Source organism: Puma concolor, chromosome D2, assembly GCF_028749965.1.
Source record: "Puma concolor isolate L17-30 chromosome D2, mPumCon1.1.hap2, whole genome shotgun sequence".
Classification (NCBI taxonomy): domain Eukaryota; kingdom Metazoa; phylum Chordata; class Mammalia; order Carnivora; family Felidae; genus Puma; species Puma concolor.
The window spans coordinates 14,120,672-14,141,904 of NC_141677.1; the positions used below are offsets into that span (position 1 = coordinate 14,120,672).

At 43.3% G+C, this 21,233-nt stretch overlaps 1 protein-coding gene across 3 annotated transcripts in view; it reads left to right on the forward strand.

Annotated features, from left to right (window-relative positions):
• The window catches only part of TARBP1 (tRNA guanosine 2 -O-methyltransferase TARBP1), a 90,310-nt gene that overhangs the window by 36,241 nt on the left and 32,836 nt on the right, over window positions 1-21,233 (forward strand). For 2 of the 3 annotated variants that reach the window (XM_086679656.1, XM_086679654.1), the window contains exons 13-21: window positions 253-350; window positions 1,107-1,163; window positions 4,011-4,172; window positions 9,991-10,178; window positions 10,610-10,871; window positions 10,987-11,175; window positions 12,490-12,680; window positions 13,098-13,169; window positions 14,847-14,967. In XM_086679656.1, the coding sequence (XP_086535782.1) occupies window positions 253-350; window positions 1,107-1,163; window positions 4,011-4,172; window positions 9,991-10,178; window positions 10,610-10,871; window positions 10,987-11,175; window positions 12,490-12,680; window positions 13,098-13,169; window positions 14,847-14,967 (1,340 nt within the window). The remainder of the gene's footprint in view (window positions 1-252; window positions 351-1,106; window positions 1,164-4,010; window positions 4,173-9,990; window positions 10,179-10,609; window positions 10,872-10,986; window positions 11,176-12,489; window positions 12,681-13,097; window positions 13,170-14,846; window positions 14,968-21,233) is intronic. The other variant, XM_086679655.1, reaches the window with a different exon arrangement.

The following is a 21,233-nucleotide window of genomic DNA, read 5'->3' on the forward strand; positions in this document are numbered from 1 at the left end:
GGGTTTTATAGTGAGAGAGGCTGGTGTGTCCCTGTTCCATCTTATCCAGAACTAAAACTCCTAAATGAATTTTAAGGTGAATTATAGATTTCCCCATAATACTAATGACTGTTGTTTTATTGGAATTCAGTTTTGATTAGTGATTCACTCACGTGCTTAACATAGATGTACTTTTACTAGAAAATCTGGCATTTTTTTTGTACCAAGGAACTTACATCTGTCATTCAGTTGCACACTTTTTTTCCTGTACAGATGAGGTGTTTACTCTTCTTCAGAACTTTGTCATGTCTACTGCAGAGAGCGTTTCTGAATTTATTCTCCGACGGCTTACCATGAATGAACTGAGCAGTGTAAGTATTCCTAGGAGTCACTTTTCATTCTTTTCGTCAATATTTGAGTGATTACTTACTGGCAGGCACTGTATTAAATTGAGAAAATTAATGTGATATTTTCTGGAGAAGACACCTTAGGAAGCAGAAAAAAACACAAGCTTCGGAGTCTCCTCCTTACTTTCATTCCATCTGAGTCATAACCAAGTCCTTGGGAAAGTTATGTAGCTTTTCCGAGCCTTAGTTTCCTCATCTGCAAGATGGAGATAATACATCTCCTTCCCAGGGGCTAGGGAGTTTTGCATGGTGTAACATATCTGGAATATTTAGCATATTCGATGTGTATTTGGTCGTAGGATCCAGAGATTCTGATTTGGGATGTTTGGGGTGGGACCAGGTAACAGTACATGTATGTTTCCAAAGCTCTGCAAGTGATTCTGAAACACAGAGTGGAAAGCAGTCAGTTCTGAGGTAAGTGTCCTCCTTACCTGCTCTGTCTCTATTCTCCACAGACTGTTCCTTCTAGGACAGCTGAGAAAAATAACACCTGAAACTAATATAACACTGTATGTTAACTATGCTGGAATTAAAAAAAAGGAAAGAAAGTAATTTCCCTTTTCTTCAAGAATATTTTGAAAATGCCAATTCATGTAGGAATGCTTATTCTTAATTTTTTTTTTTTTTTTTGGTTGAAATCTCTAGGGACAAATGTTAAAGGTTTAGAATCAATAGATTGTGAACAAAGTGTGAAAATATGCTTATTTCACCTTTTTTTAGAATACTCACTTAAGTGCATTTGAAAGCCTTATGAGCAAGTGTGAAAATACAAAAAAGGCAAGTTTTATGCTGCAAGACCTGAATTGTTACGACAGGAAGGCAAAGATATATGGAGAAAAAGCCCGTTGGAGTGGGGTGGGGGGGTGTTTAGCTTTCTTCTTATTAAGCAGTTGCTCATAGTGGCATTGCTACACATATGTTCCGAAGAAGGCAGTTCATAAAGAAGTAACTCTTTGGGTTTGTTTTGCGTCAATATCACTTTATTACCACCAGTATTACATTATCTTTCCATTAGGGAAATTTTCAGACATACACAAAAGAAGTATAATGAGCCTCCATGTACCCCTTACAGAACATAACTGTTTTGGTTTGTTTGGAATTTAAAGCTAAAAATAGCTTTAAAAGGGGAAGGACTAGGGGCGCCTGGGTGGCTCAGTTGGTTAAGCATCAGACTCTTGATTTCCACTCAGGTCATGATCTTGTGGTTTCATGAGTTCAAGCCCTAAGTCGGGCTCTGGGCTGTCAGCACAAAGCCCACTTGGGATTCTCTCTCTCTCTCTCTCTCTCTCTCTCTTTTGCTCTTGCGGTCTCTCTTGCTCTCTCTGCCCCTCCCCCACTTGCATTGTCTCTGTCTCTCAGAATAAACAAACTTTTAAAAGAAAAAGGGGGAAGGATTAATGTGATTTTATTTAACAACCAGCTTTCAGGGAAAAAAAAGACAGGTTCGTAGTATCGTATCAGTTTCCATGGCTGATTTCAAGTTGCCTACGTGAGGCCGTGGAGTCGGAGCGAGGGAGGACCCTTGCTCAGCTGCAGGCTGCTCTGGCACACTGCCCCCCCTCAGGCACACTGCACCCCCCCGGGGAACACTGCATCCCCCCAACATGGGACCAGCAGCTGCCACACCTGAACCCATCTCCCGCCTTCCCAGGTTCCTGTAGAGCACAGCAGTCTGCTCCGTTCCATCCGTTCAAGAACCTTACGGTTGTCCATCCCCTCTCTCCCTCCCTCCCTCGCGCCCCTCCCTCCCTCCTCTCTCTGTCTCTCTGTCTCTCTGTTTCTCTCTCTGTCTCGTATTTTCAGCCTCTCCTTGTCTCTTGGATTTTTTTTCATGAGCATTGAAACAACTTAAGAGCCCCTCATCTTAAAGACCCTCTCAATTCCATGGTCCCTTCAGTTTTCCTCTCTTGGTCAGCTTGTTTATAAACACGCCCTGCCACTCCGTTCTCTGATTTCTGCCTCTTCTGTCACGCGGAAACAGCTGTCTCTAAAGTTGTCATAAACCAAATGGGTGCTTTTCAAGTCCTAGTTTCCTTGACTCCTCAGCCCTGCTGGACACATCAACCACTCCCCGCTGGAAACACCAGTCGTCCTCAGCGTCTGTGACACCTTCCTGTCCTGGTTGTGGCCCCATCGCTCTGCCGTCACCCCCACTTCTGTTTGAACGTCCGTTCTCTACTACATAGACTTGAACGTCAGCACTTTTAGTGTTTTTTGTTTTGTTCTGTTTTGTTTTGAGAGAGAGAGAGAGAGAGAGAGCGCGAGGACGAGTGGGGGAGGGGCAGAGAGAGAGACACACACACACACAGAATTCGAAGCAGGCTCCAGGCTCTGAGCTGTCAGCACAGAGCCCGACACAGGGCTTGAACTTGTGAACCATGAGATCATGACCTGAGCTGAAGTCGGATGCTCAACCCACTGAGCCACCCCGGCACCCCGAACGTCGGCGCTTTTGTAAGGGTGGCCCGGGCCCTTATTTTCTCACGCTCCTCTGTTGAGGGAGGCCCTCTAGGCTGCACCCCCAGCTTTGGTGGTGCCAGGGACCCTACCTCTCCGTCTTCACCGCCGGCTGCTTTCCCCAGCCTACCGCCCCGTCAGCCTAGCGCTCTTTGATGGCCCAGTTGCATCTGTCACACCTCAGCCATTCAGAACTGAAGCCCTCACCGTTCCCTGCTCAGTGAATGTACCACCATCCGGCCAGTTTCTGTAGCCTCTCATTTAAGAATCCTCCCTGGCACTCTGTCTGTCAGTCTCACCCCAGTGTCCGGTCTCCACCAGCTCCTGCAGCTGCTCCTTCCTGTCTGCCTGGGGGCCCGGCCCTTGGAGTGCCTCACATGGTGGCTGCTCAGTAAAAACTGATTAAATGGATGAATTCTGTGCTTCCTGGTGTGGTGGAAGGCCTCCGAGGATATCATCCGTAATGAGCACGGTAGTAGTCATCAGGGCCACCATTCGGGGCTCGTCCACTTAGCATACTTTCAGTTCTTTCAGAACCCCTGCGACGGGTGGACGTTACCCTCCGCATTTTGTGGATGAGGGATCAGGTCTGCGGAGGTTAGGTCACAGAGCCGGTGGGTGGTAGAGCTGGACTGAAGCACGTGTCTACAAGTCTCAGATACAAGGCGTTCAGTTCCGCCTCTCCTACACACCAGCCCTGAGATGCTGGGTGAGCCGTGTGTCCTCTCTGAAACTTAGTCATCGTCTTAGGGAGGTGGGACCGCAGCCTTCCTAGTAAGAACAGAGTGTCGCAATCTGCCTGAAACAAAGGCAGTTTCCTTGTTCTAATTGTTATTATTTATGACGTGTTGGCCCTGGGACGCAAGAGTTGGCAGGACATAGTCTCTGCCTTCCAGGGTCTCGTGATCAGAGCGCCAGCAAGAGGAGTAAATGGTGACGTGTGCTGCAGTTGCGTTAAGTGCAGTCGCTGTGTCAGCACAGGGAAGGAAGTCTTCAGCTCTGCACGGGGAGATTATGGAGGGCCTCTTGGAGGAGATGGCTTGTTTTCTCTTATTAATATCTTGTTTTACTGCGTTTAAATAAGGTAATTTGTTTTCTGTCTGAACTCTCACAGGTTGATGAAAACCACGAGCCCTGCGTGTTAACGTGTTTTGTTGTCTGTCTTAGGTTTCCGATCTGGATCGTTGCCATTTATACCTGATGGTATTAACTGAGCTTATAAATCTCCATTTGAAGGTTGGGTGGAAACGAGGCAACCCCATTTGGAGAGTTATTTCTCCTTTGAAAAATGCATCCATTCGGCATCTTCAAGAGATGGACCATGGACAGGTAATCCTTGATTCAAGGTGTATAATTCGGTTGAATGAGGCGTACGTAGAATACGTATTTGATTATCATACAATATTCTGACATGAAAAGTGCTGAAATTTAACTTTAACATAGTATCCTTTGTTCATAATGTTTGATGAAGACTGGGACTCCTATCCTAATATTAGGTATATAACAAAGGCGTGGTGACTTCAGTCTTAAGACCATTTAGATACAGATTGTGGATTTGCACTGAGTCTTTGCCTACATACCAACCAGTAAGGGACACATTAATGTGTCTAAAGGTATACAATATATGGTATGTGACATATAACATGCATAATATCTGATATATGACATATAATGTGTACTAACACATCCAGCATCCCCCATCCTTGCCTCTCAACCTCATTGTCTGCCCTGGTCTTACACTGTTTCCCCTCTACTCCTCCCCCAACCAGTACCATTTTGCTGTAGTGACGCTAGGCCACCTCGTAGAGCTTCACGGACGACAAGCACATGCCACATCCTTCCCCATCTAGGCTTTCCGTCTGCTCCTAACACTGACAATGCTTGTCAGTAATCTGCTCGGTCCTTATAGGGCCCAACTTGGGTCAGTGACTCATTTATTTACCTATTCTTTATGCCTCCATTGTAGTATTTGTCTTTCTTGTTTTTGGAATAACTTATGTGTATGTGTATTTTCCTCTAGATTTTAGTACCTATAAGCTTTTCTTAAACATGGCATAAAACTGATTCAATTTCTTCGCTGGTTATGGGTCTGTTCAAGCTTTCTATTTCTTCCTGTTTGAGTTTTGGAAGTGTGTGGGTGTTTAGGAATTTGTCCATTTCTTCCAGGTTGTCCAGTTTGTTGGCATATAATTTTTCCTAGTATTCCCTGATAATTGCTTGTATTTCTGAGGGATTGGTTGTACTAATCCCATTTTCATTCATGATTTTATCTATTTGGGTCATCTCCCTTTTCTTTTTGAGAAGCCTGGCTAGAGGCTTATCAATTTTGTTTATTTTTTCAAAAAACCAACTCTTGGTTTCATTGATCTGCTCTACAGTTTTTTAGATTCTATATTGTTTATTTCTGCTCTGATCTTTATTATTTCTCTGCTTCTGCTGGGTTTGGGGTGTCTTTGCTGTCGTGCTTCTGTTTCCTTTAGGTGTGCTGTTAGATTTTGTATTTGGGATTTTTCTTATATCTTGAGATAGGCCTGGATTGCAATGTATCTTCCTCTCAGGACTGCCTTTGCTGCATCCCAAAGCATTTGGATTGTTGTATTTTCATTTTCATTTGTTTCCATATATTTTTTAATTTCTTCTCTAATTGCCTGGTTGACCCATTCATTCTTTAGTAGGGTGTTCTTTAACCTCCATGCTTTTGGAGGTTTTTCAGACTTTTTCTTGTGGTTGATTTCAAGCTTCATCGCATTGTGGTCTGAAAGTATGCATGGTATGATCTCAATTCTTGTATACTTATGAAGGGCTGTTTTGTGACCCAGTATGTGATCTATCTTGGAGAAGGTTCCATGTGCACTCGAGAAGAAAGTATATTCTGTTGCTTTGGGATGCAGAGTTCTGAATATATCAAGTCCATCTGATCCAGTGTATCATTCAGGGCCCTTGTTTCTTTATTGATCCTGTGTCTAGATGATCTATCCAATGTTGTAAGTGGAGTATTAAAGTCCCCTGCAATTACCATATTCTTATCAGTCCAGGACCAGATGGCTTCCCAGGGGAATTCTACCAGACATTTAAAGCAGAGATAATACCTATCCTTCTCAAGCTATTCCAAAAAATAGAAAGGGAAGGAAAACTTCCAGACTTATTCTATGAAGCCAGCATTACTTTGATTCCTAAACCAGAGACCCAGTAAAAAAAGAGAATATCCCTGGCCAATATCCCTGATGAATATGGATGCAAAAATTCTCAATAAGATACCAGCAAATCGAATTCAAAAGCGTATAAAAAGAATCATTCACCATGATCAAGTGGGATTCATTCCTGGGCTGCAGGGCTGGTTCAACATTCGCAAATCGATCAATGTGATACATCACATTAATAAAAAAAAAGATAAGAACCATATGATCCTGTCAATCGATGCAGAAAAAGCATTTGACAAAATTCAGCATCCTTTCTTAATAAAAACGCTCGAGAAAGTCGGGATAGAAGGAACATACTTAAACATCATAAGTAGGCATTATGAAAAGCCCACAGCTAATATCATCCTCAACGGGGAAAAACTGAGAGCTTGCTCCCTGAGATCAGGAACACGACAGGGATGTCCACTCTCACCGCTGTTGTTTAACATAGTGTTGAAGGTTCTAGCATCAGCAATCAGACAACAAAAGGAAATCAAAGGCATCAAAATTGGCAAAGATGAAGTTAAGCTTTCACTTTTTGCAGATGACATGATATTATACATGGAAAAGCCGACAGACTCCACCAAAAGTCTCCTAGAACTGATACATGAATTCAGCAAAGTCGCAGGATACAAAATCAATGTACAGAAATCAGTTGCATTCTTATACACTAACAATGAAGCAATAGAAATACAAAGAAACTGATCCCATTCACAATTGCACCAAGAATCCTAAAATACCTAGGAATAAACCTGACCAAAGATGTAAAAGATCTGTATGCTGAAAACTATAGAAAGCTTATGAGGGAAATTGAAGAAGATATAAAGAAATGGAAAAACATTCCATGCTCATGGATTGGGAGAATAAATATTGTTAAAATGTCAATACTACCCAAAGCTATCTACACATTCAGTGCAATCCCAATCAAAATTCCACCAGCATTCTTCTCGAAGCTAGAGCAAGCAATCCTAAAATTCATATGGAACCACAAAAGGCCCCGAATAGCCAAAGTAATTTTGAAGAAGAAGACCAAAGCAGGAAGCATCATAATCCCAGACCTTAGCCTCTACTACAAAGCTGTCATCATCAAGACAGCATGGTATTGGCACAAAAACAGACACATAGACCAATGGAATAGAATAGAAACCCCAGAACTAGACCCACAAAAGTATGGCCAACTAATCTTTGACAAAGCAGGAAAGAATATCCAGTGGAAAAAAGACAGTCTCTTTAACAAATGGTGCTGGGAGAACTGGACAGCAACATGCAGAAGGATGAAACTAGACTACTTTCTCACACCATTCACAAAAATAAACTCAAAATGGATAAAGGACCTGAATGTGAGACAGGAAACCATCAAAACCTTAGAGGAGAAAGCAGGAAAAGACCTCTCTGACCTCAGCCGCAGCAATTTCTTACTTGACACATCCCCAAAGGCAAGGGAATTAAAAGCAAAAATGAACTGTTGGGTCCTCATGAAGATAAAAAGCTTCTGCACAGCAAAGGAAACAATCAACAAAACTGAAAGGCAACCAACGGAATGGGAAAAGATATTTGCAAATGACATATCGGACAAAGGGCTAGTATCCAAAATCTATAAAGAGCTCACCAAACTCCACACCCGAGAAACAAATACATGAATAGACACTTCTCTAAAGAAGACATCCAGATGGCCAACAGGCACATGAAAAGATGCTCAACGTCGCTCCTCATCAGGGAAATACAAATCAAAACCACACTCAGATATCCCCTCACGCCAGTCAGAGTGGCTAAAATGAACAAAACAGGAGACTATAGATGCTGGAGAGGATGTGGAGAAACGGGAACCCTCTTGCACTGTTGGTGGGAATGCAAACTGGTACAGCCGCTCTGGAAAACAGTGTGGAGATTCCTCAAAAAATTGAAAATAGACCTACCCTATGACCCAGCAGTAGCACTTGCTAGGAATTTACCCAAGGGATATGGAAGTGCTGATGCATAGGGGCACTTGTACCCCAATGTTTATAGCAGCACTCTCAACAATAGCCAAATGATGGAAAGAGCCTACATGCCCATCAACTGATGAATGGATAAAGAAATTGCGGTTTATATACACAATGGAGTACTACATGGCAATGAGAAAGAATGAAATATGGCCCTTTGTAGCAACATGGATGGAACTGGAGAGTGTTATGCTAAGTGAAATAAGCCATACAGAGAAAGACAGATACCAATGGTTTCACTCCTATGTGGATCCTGAGAAACTTAACAGAAGACCATGGGGGAGGGGAAGAAAAAAAAATGGTTAGAGAGGGAGGGAGCCAAAACATAAGAGACTCCTAAAAACTGAGAACAAACTGAGGGTTTATGGGAGATGGGAGGGAGGGGTGGGTGGATGATGGGTTTGAGGGCACCTGTTGGGATGAGCACTGAGTGTTGTATGGGAACCAATTTGACAATCAATTTCATAAAAAAAAAAAAAAAAAAAAAAACATGGCATAAAAAGGCGTAGTGGTTATGAGCACAGGCTTTGGGGTTAGACTTCCTAGGTGTGGATCCTGTGTTTAACCTTGTTAGCTGTGTGACCTTGAGGAAGTTACTTAACGTCTCTGTGCCTCATTTACCACCACTGCAAAATGAGGGTTACAGAGTTGATCATGAGAGTTAAAGTGAGCTCATACATGCTAAGACTTTTGAACAGCGTCTGGCACACGGAAAGTCCAGGCTGCTAATTAAAACAGAGAATGTACATGATTGCTTTAATAATGTAGTTTTTAAAGTTGTTTTTAGGAACTGTCCCGAAAGAAAATGATAAGGAAGCCTGATTAGTACTTCAGCATCCTGTCCAGTATGTATTAATGCATTCGCGCCGTGAGAGGACTTTGTGAGCTTTGAATGTAGACCAAAATCATGAACCCTATCACAGTGATTCTTAAAAGATGGCTTGTTTTAGTAATTCACTGAATTATGTTAAGGTTAACAGGGACCATACTGACTACAAGTAACACTGAATTTTACTTCTTGTGGTGACAGTGTCGCTACGCACAATTTATCCGTAGAGATAGTGGATTTATTTTACGGGGGGTTGGTGGGGGAGGGACGGAATGAGTAACAGAGAGGTCCTCTCGGGCTGGTAGTATTGGGGAGCCCTCTTTCAGACTCTCGGTGCAGCTGTTTTCCGTATGTTGGGTTCTGGCCTGCACTCCTGGCTTCGGTGGTGGTGGTAATGGGTTTCCCATGTCAGTGCAACGCCAGGCTGTGTTGGTTTCCTTCCTTTGCGCTCCTGCCCGTAGAGCATCAAGCGCTACCCGTGAAATCCTCCCATCTGTTTAACCGTCACAGTAACACTGAAGGGTGGATTCTATTATTGTCCCCATTTTACAGGTGAGAAAGCTAAGGTGCGCCGTGTCCACAGGCAAACCGGTATCGAGTTCAGAGCCGGGATTCAGACCTCTTCCCGGTGGTTCATGAGTAGCTCCTGGTCGCGGTGCTGTGTCCCCTCTCCCGAGGCAGCTAACAGCTGAGCGGAGGAATTATTTGCATGTACGCCTGGAGCCTTGTTTCCCTTCACACACTCCAGCCAGACAGTGAAAGCGAGACTCCCCCGTAGAAATGTGTCCGAATGCGTACGTGGGTAGGAAAAAGATGGAGAAGTGCTGCTTCACGTATACTCGCGGGCTCTGTGTGCGGCTCATCCGTCATGGGCCTGCTTCCAGGGACCCACCCCCCAAATCGAAGCGATCCAGTTGTCTTCTTAGTCGGAACTGCTGAATTTTTATTGCCACCTTACATTTGTTCACCGCCCATCTGTACGGAAGTGGCGAAGCAAACAAACCTGACGTGCGGTGTCGGGTTCCCTCTTGTTCTCACTGATGGGCGGTCGCCGGGAGGGGGGCCGGAGGGTGTGAGGGGTCGGTAGGCTGGGCTCTCGGGTCCTGCCTGGGTGGGAGTGGCCCACGTGAAATAAGATTGTTCCGTTTCCCCCTCAGGAGCCCACGCTGGGCACGCAGGTCCAGAGGGTCATTAGCATGGCTGCCTTGGCCACGGTGTGTGAGGCCACCGACCGGACGCCGGAACTGCAGCTCGGCTCTCTGGAGGCTGGGCCCACGGAGAGGTTCCTCTCCGCTCTCCCGCTCAATCACACGCTGCAGAAGCCCCACGCAGAGGAGGAGAGCAGGTAGGTGTGTGCACCCTGGAGGACAGCTTCTACACGAAGGGCGTCTTTCTGCTCACGTTTACAGTTTCAGTTTTGTTTTTAGTCGTTGAGATAATGAGCGATGGCCCAACCTTGTTTATCGGGGATGGGACTTTGGAGATGAGGCTGCGTTCAGGATGAGCCCGTGTTCTCGCGTTACTCGTCTCTGTTACCGGAAACCCCCTGACCCGACTGCACGCGGTTCTCGGTGAATCCCCTTAAAGTGAATGAAAACACCTACCTTCAGAGTTAGAAAACTGAGGTTTATGTGGTTCCCTTGCTTTTCGGTAGACGGGCTATTTAATAATGACTGTTGAATTTCTCCCCGCCCCGTGAGGATAGTGCACTACATGCAGAAGAAGCCGGCACAGACTGGCGGAGGCCTGGGGCAGTGACTTGATCTTTTGTTTCAGTCTTTGCGAAGAATCCTCGTCTTCCCAAGGATGGGGGAAAATAGTTGCACAATATATCCATGATCAGTGGGTCTGCCTCTCTTTCTTGCTGAAGAAATATCACACCCTGATACCAACCTCAGAGGGTGAAATTCTGGAACCCATCCTACCTGCCGTCCAAATGCCAGTAAGGACCCTGCAGGCCGCTCTCGAAGCCCTCACGGTCCTGCCTTCGGATCAGGTCCTGCCTGTGTTCCACTGCATGAAAATTTTGGTTCCCAAGGTGAGAGAAAGTGAGACCTGAAGTGAAGAATAACTACAGAACAGAGATCAGTTTCTGAAATTAAGAGATAATTATGTATTTCTTTTTTTTTATTTATTTATTTTTTTCCTACCAGCTTTTGACCTCCTCTGAATCACTCTGTGTGGAGTCCTTTGACATGGCTTGGAAAATTATATCTGCTTTAAGCAACACTCAGCTGATATTCTGGTCTAATTTAAAAGCTTTCGTTCAATTTGTTTTTGATACCAAAGTTCTTACCACTGCTGCAAAAATCAAGGGCCAGGCATACTTCAAAATAAAAGAGGTAACTTTTTTTACATTGGGGTAAAAATGCATAATGTAAAATGTACCATCTTGCATTTTTCGAGTTCAGTAGAGTTAAGTATGGTCATGTTGTATCAGGTCTCCAGAACTTTTTGAACTTGAACTGCAACTCTGTACTCATTAAACAGCTCCCCTTCTGTCCCTCCCCCCGGCAACCACCGTTCTACTTTCTGTTTCTATGAATTTGACTACTTTAGGTTAAAAGGAGGTAACTTTTTGTTTTTTTAATTTGTGTGACCTGTAGCACGTGAGGAAGAAGAGAGTTCTATTTGTGATTACGTATTAGATTTGCTGTTATGTATTCATTCAGTCAGTATGTATTTTGAACCTTCTTCAGTGTCATGAGTAAGAACAGAACCTGTTAAATGGAAGAGATGTGCGAAAGGGTAGCCTGTGAACCACACGTGCCACAGAAACTTACTTTGATTCATGTAATGCTTAAAAAGTTTTTTTAATTAGTTGCCAACTTTTAAGAATTAGACAATTGGCATGAAAGTCTGTGTTTCCCTTCTCATGGAATGCTGGAGAATTGGATGACCTGGCCACTCCTAGGAGCTGCCCGTCCAGATAGGGCACGCCCCTTGCATTTCTCCACAACCAGTCCTTGACCATCCTGGAGACCAACGGCAGACGGCAGGTGCCCTCTGTCACCACATTTATGCTGTTGCTTTTCTTGTATAAAGGAACAATTCTCTGAATATAACCGTAGTCAAAAGGTCTTCCTGGTTCCTGAAGGCATTGGCGTTTGCAACCACTGATACACGGTAGGGGACGTATCGTGGTGGAAGGATGTCATGTCTAGGAACTCGTGTAGACCTTGTTATCCAGAGGGGGAAATGGAAAATGAAGTCCTTTTATGACGCTGCTGTCCCTGCACTGCTTCTCTGTCCTTGCCTGTCCCACAGCACACACCTAGAGACCAGGGTATTTGCTGCCTCAGAGAAGGGAGGGAGGCGGTGACAATGCAAAGGAAACTGAAAATATAAAGGGTGAGAGATTTTTCTCCCTTCCATTCTATTACTTTGGGCAGTTTTTTCTTTTGGAGAGTCTAGGGAGAATATCACTATCAGTGAAATTGCATTTAGTTTTATTACCGAGGAATGAAAAATAAGCATTCGGTGATTATCAATCATCTTGGAAAACTTTTAACAATAAAGAATTTTTAACTTTTTATCCTCTATGGTTAGGTTGAAACTGTCATTGGAAGCCATCAAACAAGTTGTTTTAGCAACATTTTTTTTTTTTTTAACCTAAATGGGTCAAAGAATAAAATGACCATTGTATTTCATTCCAGATTATGTACAAGATAATTGAAATGTCTGCTATAAAAACTGGAGTCTTCAATACACTGATAAGTTATTGCTGCAAATCTTGGATAGTTTCTGCTTCAAATGTGTCCCAAGTGTCTTTATCAACTGCTAAAAATTACAGCGAACTTGTCCTTGAGGCCTGTATATTTGGAACTGTGTTTAGGCGTGATCAAAGGTAAAAGATACCATTTTCAACCTGTCTTCATTTCTATTAAGTACCTACTTGAGTAGGATTATGTCTTTATTTTGAGGCTTTCAAATTTTTATTTTATTTATTTTTTAAGTTTATTTTCAGAGAGTGAGAGAGCGGGGGAGGGGCAGAGAGAGAGAGAGAGACAGAGAGAGAGAGAGAATCTCAAGCAGGCTCCACACTGTCAACATGGAGCCTGATGTGGGGCTTGAATTCATCAACCGTGAGGTCATGACCTGAGCTAAAATCAAGAGTCAGACGTTCAACTGACGGAGCCACCCAGGTGCCCCTACTTTGAGGCTTTCAATTAGACAGATATAAAGTATTAGTTAACTTTAAATTTGGGGTTTTAATATTTTCCTGTCTAAAACCTGTTCTTTGTCAAATATTTTTTATGGGAAGACTTATTCAGGATGTGCAGACCTACATAGAAAATCTTGGCCATGATTGTGCAGCCAACACTGTTATAGAAAAGTAAGTATGGTGGATTTTCCATATCTTGATATAAATGGAATATTCAAAATTTAACATCAGATGAGAGATCCTGTGTTTGTTACATTTAATAAGTGTTTCCCAGTGATATCTATAAGATAGTGAAAGAGCCTTCAAAAGCATGTTAGAAATTACATTCCCTGGCTAATATATTTTCTCTAGAGGTAAAACTTTTTACTAAAATTTGATAAGCTCAAAAAATGTCTTGAAGATGAAGAAAAAGTGAGAAGAAATTATAGCAAATGACATTGGAAGACATCTTTTTACAATGTTATCACATTCTTTTTTTTTTAATTTTTTTTTTTTTTAATGTTTATTTTTGAGAGAATCAGAGCATGAGTGGGGGTGGGACAAACAGAAGGAGACACAGAATCTGAAGCAGGCTCCAGGCTCTGAGTTGCCAGCACAGAGCCCGATGCAGGGCTTGAACCCACGAACCATGAGATCATGACCTGAGCCGAAGTCGGATGCTTAACTGACTGAACCACCCACATGCCCCAATATCACATTCTTGACGGGAATAAATGAGAATTTTCTTGGAGAAAAACACATTTTACTGCAAAATCCAGTATAAATAAGAAAGTGACTACGGGGATCTCAAAACCCCAATCCCTTTTCTTTTTTAGGTGGAGGGGTGGTCATCAACATACACATAGTATTCTCTTAGTTTTGGTCACAACTTACCATTTAACACATCAACATAGTACACATAAAAATAAAATTACTTCTGGAATAGGCCCTAAAGTTTTGATTTCTGGGGTAAGACCGTTCTTATCTAACCTCTGAATTAATTTTTTTAGAGCTTGTCAAGTAGCCTTTTAAAAAAATTTTTTTCACATAATTTTCAAAAATGTGTGTTTAGATGTTCATAAAAAATGCACAAATGATAATTGCATGTAGGTATCACAGTGTTAATTATTCCAAAAGTTATAGCTGTTTTTTAAATCACTTGTCACTCTTATATTTAATACATTCTTCATCGTTAATTGTTCAACTGATTGTTTGTTTTCTTGGCTGGTTGAAAGTAGCAATAAAAGTGAAATTTTTTATTTGATGGTTTCAAAATACTTTGGTCTCTACTAGACGAATGTTTTGTTGTTAAAGTGACATTTGCCGACGTTACAACAGCTCTGATGAGCTTTGGAAACATGTATTGACAATGTCACTTAACTGATCTTCCCACATGTGCTTACTGAACATACAGGTTGCTCAGAGTGTGCACTGCTCCCGAGTTTGCCCAGCACTCGGAGAACTTGCATACACGGTGTGCACAGTAAAGATGAGCGATCGGGTGTTTGATGTGCATTCACGCCCCCCAGCAAACAGGTGTCCGTGGTCGTCTTTAAGGAACCATTTCATGAGCTGTGATCTGTTCTGTCCACAGAGATCTTACTGACCCAGGATGGGTGGTGTGTGCACTGTTTTACCAGAAGTCTGGGTGAATTTGTGCTCATTCGGACCTTCAGTACAGGCTCTCTTTTTGATATATCCATTTGTCACCTTGCATTATCCTAAACTACGAAAAAGCATAGTCATCAAGTACGGAGCTCCTTAATTTTAGAAATCTTTGGAAGGTTTTGATATTTTGAAACGAATACGTGACCTATTTTTCTGTTTTGAAAATGTATTAACATAGTTTGTCATTTTACGTTTTTTTAGTACTAAAAGAGAAGACCATTATGTGAGAATTTGTGCTGTCAAATTCCTGTGTTTATTAGATGGCTCAAATATGTCTCATAAGTTGTTTGTGGAAGATCTTGCAATCAAGCTATTAGATAAAGTAAATATGCCTTATTTTATACTTTAAATCTTTGTTCTTGATAGCTAACTATGTCAACATGGTAGTATTCTGAATATTTTTTATCAAGAAAAAAACACGTTTTTAGTTAAACATTAGCGATTGTCCAATTGTTTGGTTTTAGAGAAGAAGAATATTTTCCCTGTACTGTCTAAACTTTGCTCAGTGTATTTCCTAGTACCAGTCAAAAGCGGTTATGTTTAGAGTCATATATCCATACATTGCTTTATATAAGAAATGGAATAAAAAGGTAAAAAATTTAGGAAGTGGCGTGATTTGAAGAACTGATTTTTTTTTTGTTTGCAAAATCATTTATAAATCTAGGAGGAAGATAAAAGGAGTAAAGTTAAATCTAATGCTCTTTTCTGAATTTGAGGCTGAGATAGATGGAGTCCCGGTCTGCTTTGTCACCTCTGGGCCAAGCTGGGTTATAACTGATGGCCATAGCACCCACTTAAGCCACTTGTACTGAAATAACAGTATTCATCATGCATTTATGTTCTGCAGATAGCAGATCAGCGTCAGGTACAATCTAGGAAGTGGGGTTTTTTTAATGTAAAAATTCCCTTCTTTGCACTGTTGGAGTCGGTGGGCATGTCTCTGAGGAAATAGTGTTTTGCTGGTTTCCTGAAGGATGAGTAGACTTTAGAGTTGCAGGATACTCCATCAGATAGAACACACAGATGTATCATAGTGAACACTGATGCGTGATATGAGATATAAGAGTGTTTCAAAGAAAAGCAGAATACGGACAAGGGGCAGCTATTTGGAGGGTCAGAGAGGGCCTCTCTGACAGGTGACATTGGACGGAACTCTGGGTGCATTGTCAGGCTGGAGGATGCCGGGAGAGGCTGGTGTCCCCAGGCCACATGAGGGAAGTGCTGGCTGGAGGTGTGGAGGGACACGAGGATGCCCGTCGTCCGTGGGATTCGGCAAGAAGGCTGTCGTTGGCCACCTCTACAAAGACCTTTGACTGGGATGGTGAGAATAAGCCTCGATGGAAGGGCTGAGAAGAAAATGGTTGTGGAGCCAGTGGAGATGAGCAGAGGCACTCTTGAGTTCGCTCTGATGAGAGGGGGTAACGGGATGGTGTCTGGAGGAGGGCGTGGGTCAGGGGCTTGTTTGTATGTTGAAGGAAATGATCGGGGTGGGGGGCGGATGACAGTAGTGGAGAGGCCAGGGTGGTCACACAGGCGAAATCCTCGAGTAGCCGCTTCGCATCCACCAGGCTGGCTCTTAGAACAAACAGACTGAAAGTAGCCACGTTGGTGAACCTTGAAGTCGTCGTCCTAGGTGAAAAGAAGCCCATCATAAAGGGCCACATACTGTGCGATTCCATTTATATGAAGTGTCCAGGATAGGGAAAACTGTAGGGACAGAATAGATTAGTGGCTGCAGGGTCAGGGTGAGAGATCGGGAAGCAAATGCTAATGGGCACAGGACTTCTCTTCAGAGTGATGAGAATGTTCTGGAATAAACAGTGGTGATGGTTGCACAGCTTTGTGAATACACACAAACCCACTGAATTGGACACTTTAAAATGGTGATTTTTATGACACGCGAACTATATTTTTAAAAAAATCCTTGAATAGTCTAGATTGGCCCTAATGTCCAACAGAAGGATTAGCTTTATTTAAGAGCTGGAAAAGCAAAGACAAAAAACTTATGTTAGACACTTGCTCAGGCCCAGGAGTTTTTCGAAGATGAAGAAAACTGAGCAGAGCAAATAATAGATGAAAAAGGTAATTTGAAAATAAAAAATGAAAGAATAATCCTAGAGAAAGTGAAAAAGGATCGTACTCAGACCGGGGTGGGCTGGGTAGCTGTAGTCCGGAGGGACACCGCGTCCTCCAAGCTGGGGAACAGAGCAGGGGGGTGGCGCTGAGTCTGTGTGAGAGGAGGGAACGCCTGACGCACTTGTGTTCTGGGCCAGGAGGCAGGATCATTTCTAGAGGGAAGACGCAGAAACACGGTTGGCGTTTGAAAACCGAGGTGAAGGTTGAAGCTGTAGCAAAGATCTCGGTTAGAATTAATACACGGTCGTGGTTAAAGTGCTGGAGCCACAGAGGGTGGAATTCCACACCACCATGTCACTGCTTAGACAACCGTGTGTCTAACGTGTCATCGTAGGTGACACGCACGTGTGTAGACACGCACATAGTTTCGAGTGCATGGACGGATAGAGTGAACCGGAGCAAGAGGATGTGGTGGCCGCCTGGGCAGATCTTCAAGGGCCGCCTGGCGCCACGGAAGACCTGCTTTGGAAAGAGGCGCCGTGAGTGCGTCGGGCCCCCGCTGCCTGGCTCCAGGCTCACGGCGGCCTGGCCACCCCGTGGGCAAGCGGCTACTGAGCACCTGGCCTTTGCAGCCCGCTCGCTCTTCTTCTAGTTCTTTAGGCTTTACTGAGGCCTGTGTGGGTAGCTCTCTGCTTACCTTTTACTGGGAACTTGCAAACATTTTGTCAAAGTAGCTTCCAAAGTGATCCGTTCCTGGCCCAGTTATCAGCGATGGACAGTCTTGTTGGGTCTGACATTCCCCCCAGCACACATCATTTTGAAGCCAATCCCAGACATGAGTTTTACTTCTAAATATTTCAGTATGTATCTCAAAAAGATGAGAATTCTTTTTTTTAGCCACACCCACAATACCATTTTCACACCTGAATTCATAATTCCTTAGTATTACCAAGTAATCCAGTCAGTGTTTAAATCTACCTGATTGCTTTACATTTTTGTCAGTTTGTTTGAAACATGACCCCAGATAAGGTCCATTCCTTTGGTTGGTTGCGATGTCTCTAATGTCCTTTAATCTACAGATACCCCTCCTCATTCTTTTTAAACTTGAATGTATTTTTTGCAGAAAGCGGATTGTTTTCATTGTAGAGACTTCCACAAACTGGGTTTTGCTGTTTGAATTTCTGGGGTGCCATTTACAATGTTTTTCTGACCCCTTCATACAAGATGGTATTGAGATCTAGAGCCTTGATCAGATTTAGGTTTGATTTTCCTTTTGGGGGTAGAGGTGGAGCAAGAGTGTACATCCATCAGGAAGCTTAGAGTATTTGGCTGTCTCTTCTTTTGGGATGTTAGTCCTTGATGAATTGTCTCATTCCATTAATTCTTTCAAAATGGTGATACTCTAAATTTTTTGTTTTTTAACGTTTATTTATTTTTGAGACAGGAAGAGACAGCTCATGAACGGGGGAGGGTCAGAGAGAGGGAGACACAGAATCTGAAACAGGCTCCAGGCTCTGAGCTGTCAGCACAGAGCCCGACGCGGGGCTCGAACTCACGGACCGCGAGATCGTGACCTGAGCCGAAGTCGGCCACTTAACCGGCTGAGCCACCCAGGCGCCCCAAAATGGTGATACTCTAATTATTTTATTCCTTTTTCATTTATTGGCTGAAGTTCCTGTGTACCCAAATATGAAGTATTTAGATACCCTGAGGTATGTTTCCTATAGGAAAGGCAGGATAAATGCTTGCTTTTTTCCTGTTACTTACCAGTTTTCAAAATAATGAATTAAATTAGCTTCCTAGTGTATTCTAGTTTCTTCTAATGGTGATCAGTGATGTTTTTTGTTTTGTTTTGTTTTTTATTATTATTTTTTTTAACTTAAACATATTGATGTGTTTCAGTCCCTTATCCCAATTTCGGTCAGGTGAATGAGAAAATCTGAGAATATAACTTAGTGTTGGGTATATTACATTTGAGATGCGTTGGGGCCTCCATGTGAAATTACCCAGTAACAGACAGGAGTATGATATTTAGGAAAGAAATGGAAGCCATCCTACCTGGTGATAGCTGAAACTTTGAAGACAAGAACGTCTAGGAGGAGGCTAAAAATGGGAATTTAGAAAACACTGACATTTGAAGTATGTTGATAGGAAAAAGAACCAGAGAAAGATCATGAAAAAGAGGTCTGAGAAAGGAGAATAGAAGCAGAATTAGATGGTGCTGGCCTGGTGTTGCTAGTGTTCTTGACTGATCTCATTTAAAACTCTTGTCTACAGGGGGCATCTGGGTGGGTCAGTTGGTTAAATATTGACTTCAGCTCAGGTCATGATCTCATGGTTGGTGAGTTTAAGCCCTGCATCGTGCTCACTGCTGTCAAGCCCGCTTCAGATCCTCTGTCCCCCTCTCTCGGTACCCCTCCCCCTCATGCTTTGTCTCTCTCTCTCTCTCAAAAATAAACATTAAAAAAAGAAAAAAGAAAAACCTTATCTGTAGAAAATTTGGCATAGAAACCTCTATGAATTTGTCCATGATTATAACCTTTAATCTCAGAGCACGAGTTCAAACTCAGAGCCTCTTCTTTTCCACCACAAGCTGTGTCTAGGGGCTGTTACCAGTGGCATCCACCATAGCTGAGAGCAGGTCGGGCGCCGAGGAGAGAAGCTGGGAGGCATTTCTGAGATTTCAGAAGCCCACTGGGTAGGGCCGGTTTGCAGTAGAGTGAAGGGGTAGCGGACACGCACAAAACGCAAGAATTGTACTTTTTTTTTTTTTTTCAACGTTTATTAGTTTTTGGGGGGACAGAGAGAGACAGAGCATGAACGGGGGAGGGGCAGAGAGAGAGGGAGACACAGAATCGGAAACAGGCTCCAGGCTCTGAGCCATCAGCCCAGAGCCTGATGCGGGGCTCGAACTCACGGACCGCGAGATCATGACCTGGCTGAAGCCGGACGCTTAACCGACTGCGCCACCCAGGTGCCCCAAGAATTGTACTTTTAAAAAACTGATTTGATGAATCTCTGAAGGAAACCCAAGGACCTTTCTTCCTCGGATACGAGAAGATGAAGGCTGGAGACAGAAAGTTGAGTGAGGAAGTTGAAGGAGGATTGTTGAAGTGGGAAAGATCACATGGTCAGAGTAAAAAAACTGGACCGTGTTAAAGGCTTTGGGAAAGTGGGAAAGATTTTAACTTGTTTCTGTGGAAATAAGAATGGGGTGAGACTTGAGAAAAGCAAAATGATGGTCGAACACAGTAATTCTTTCTTAATTGGGTGTAGTTGGCACCATGTTAGATTAGCGTCAGGTGTGCAACTTAGCGATTGGATAGGTTTCTACGTTATGCTGTGTTCACCACAAGTGTAGCTGCGACCTGTCCTCCTCCATCACTCATACCATGTCATTGGCTATTCTTATGCTCTGCTTCTTATTCCCACAACTTACTCATGCCATAACTGGAAGCCTGTATTTCCCTCTCCCCTTCACCCGTTTCACTGAGCCCCCCACCCCCGTTCCCTCTGGGAGCCATCAGTTCTCTGTATTTGGAGTTCCCATTCTGCTGTTTGTTTGTTTGTTTGGTTTGGTTTGGTTTTTTTCGATTCCATTTATGAGTGGAATCATTCTGAAAGTGTGTTCTCTGGACTGGCAGCTTTAATCACCAGGGAACATGTTAGAAATGCAGATTCCAGGGCCCCATCCGCCTTCTGCTGAATCAGAAGCTCTGGGGGTGGGCCAGCAGTCTGTTTGAAGGAGCCCTCAAGGTGATCCTGAAACTCTGTAGACTTGGAGACCACCGGTCTAGTGGCAGTCAGGGCCCAGAATACATGCTTTCGATGAAGTCGGTTGGAGCAGATGATTTTTCTTTTCTTCAGCAGTGCCTGGCAACTTGAAAGTAGGATCAGATTACATAAGACCACTGGGTTGTTTCAAAAGTAGGGAATTTGCAAATGGGTTTGAGGGTATAGTGAAAGAAATTGAATGTGCTCTTGAAGATAGCGTAGAGATTGTTCTTGGGCCCAGGGTGGGTCAGGAGGCGCAAGAAACTAGAGAGATTGACGGACTGGCAGAGAAAAGAAAAATGTTTCTGAATAAAAGAGTTCATTGAGTGGAACAAGTGAAAGGACAGGAAATTTTGAGCCGAAGAGGGAATGTCAGCATTTCCAAGTGAGGACGGTGACTCCAGTGAGGCCCCGGTGGCAAGTGTACTGGGCCAGTGATGCTCCAGCGTGCTGTGTGATCGCCCTAGTGGTGGTTCCATGCTTGGCTGCATCCAGGCTGAGTAGGACGTGAAACCTGAATCACCTCTTTCAGAAGAAAATGTCCCCAAAGAAATCATGGCAAGAGAGGAGGCTGTGATATCTTAACCGTCGTCAGGAGGCATTAAACTCTACGTTAACTTGGCTATTGTCATGAAATTGTATACATATTGACATGCATAGGATGGGATCAGTGAAGAAAGATCACAGAATTTATCAAGTAGATGAGGATTGTCTGCATTCGATGACTGGGTTTGGAGA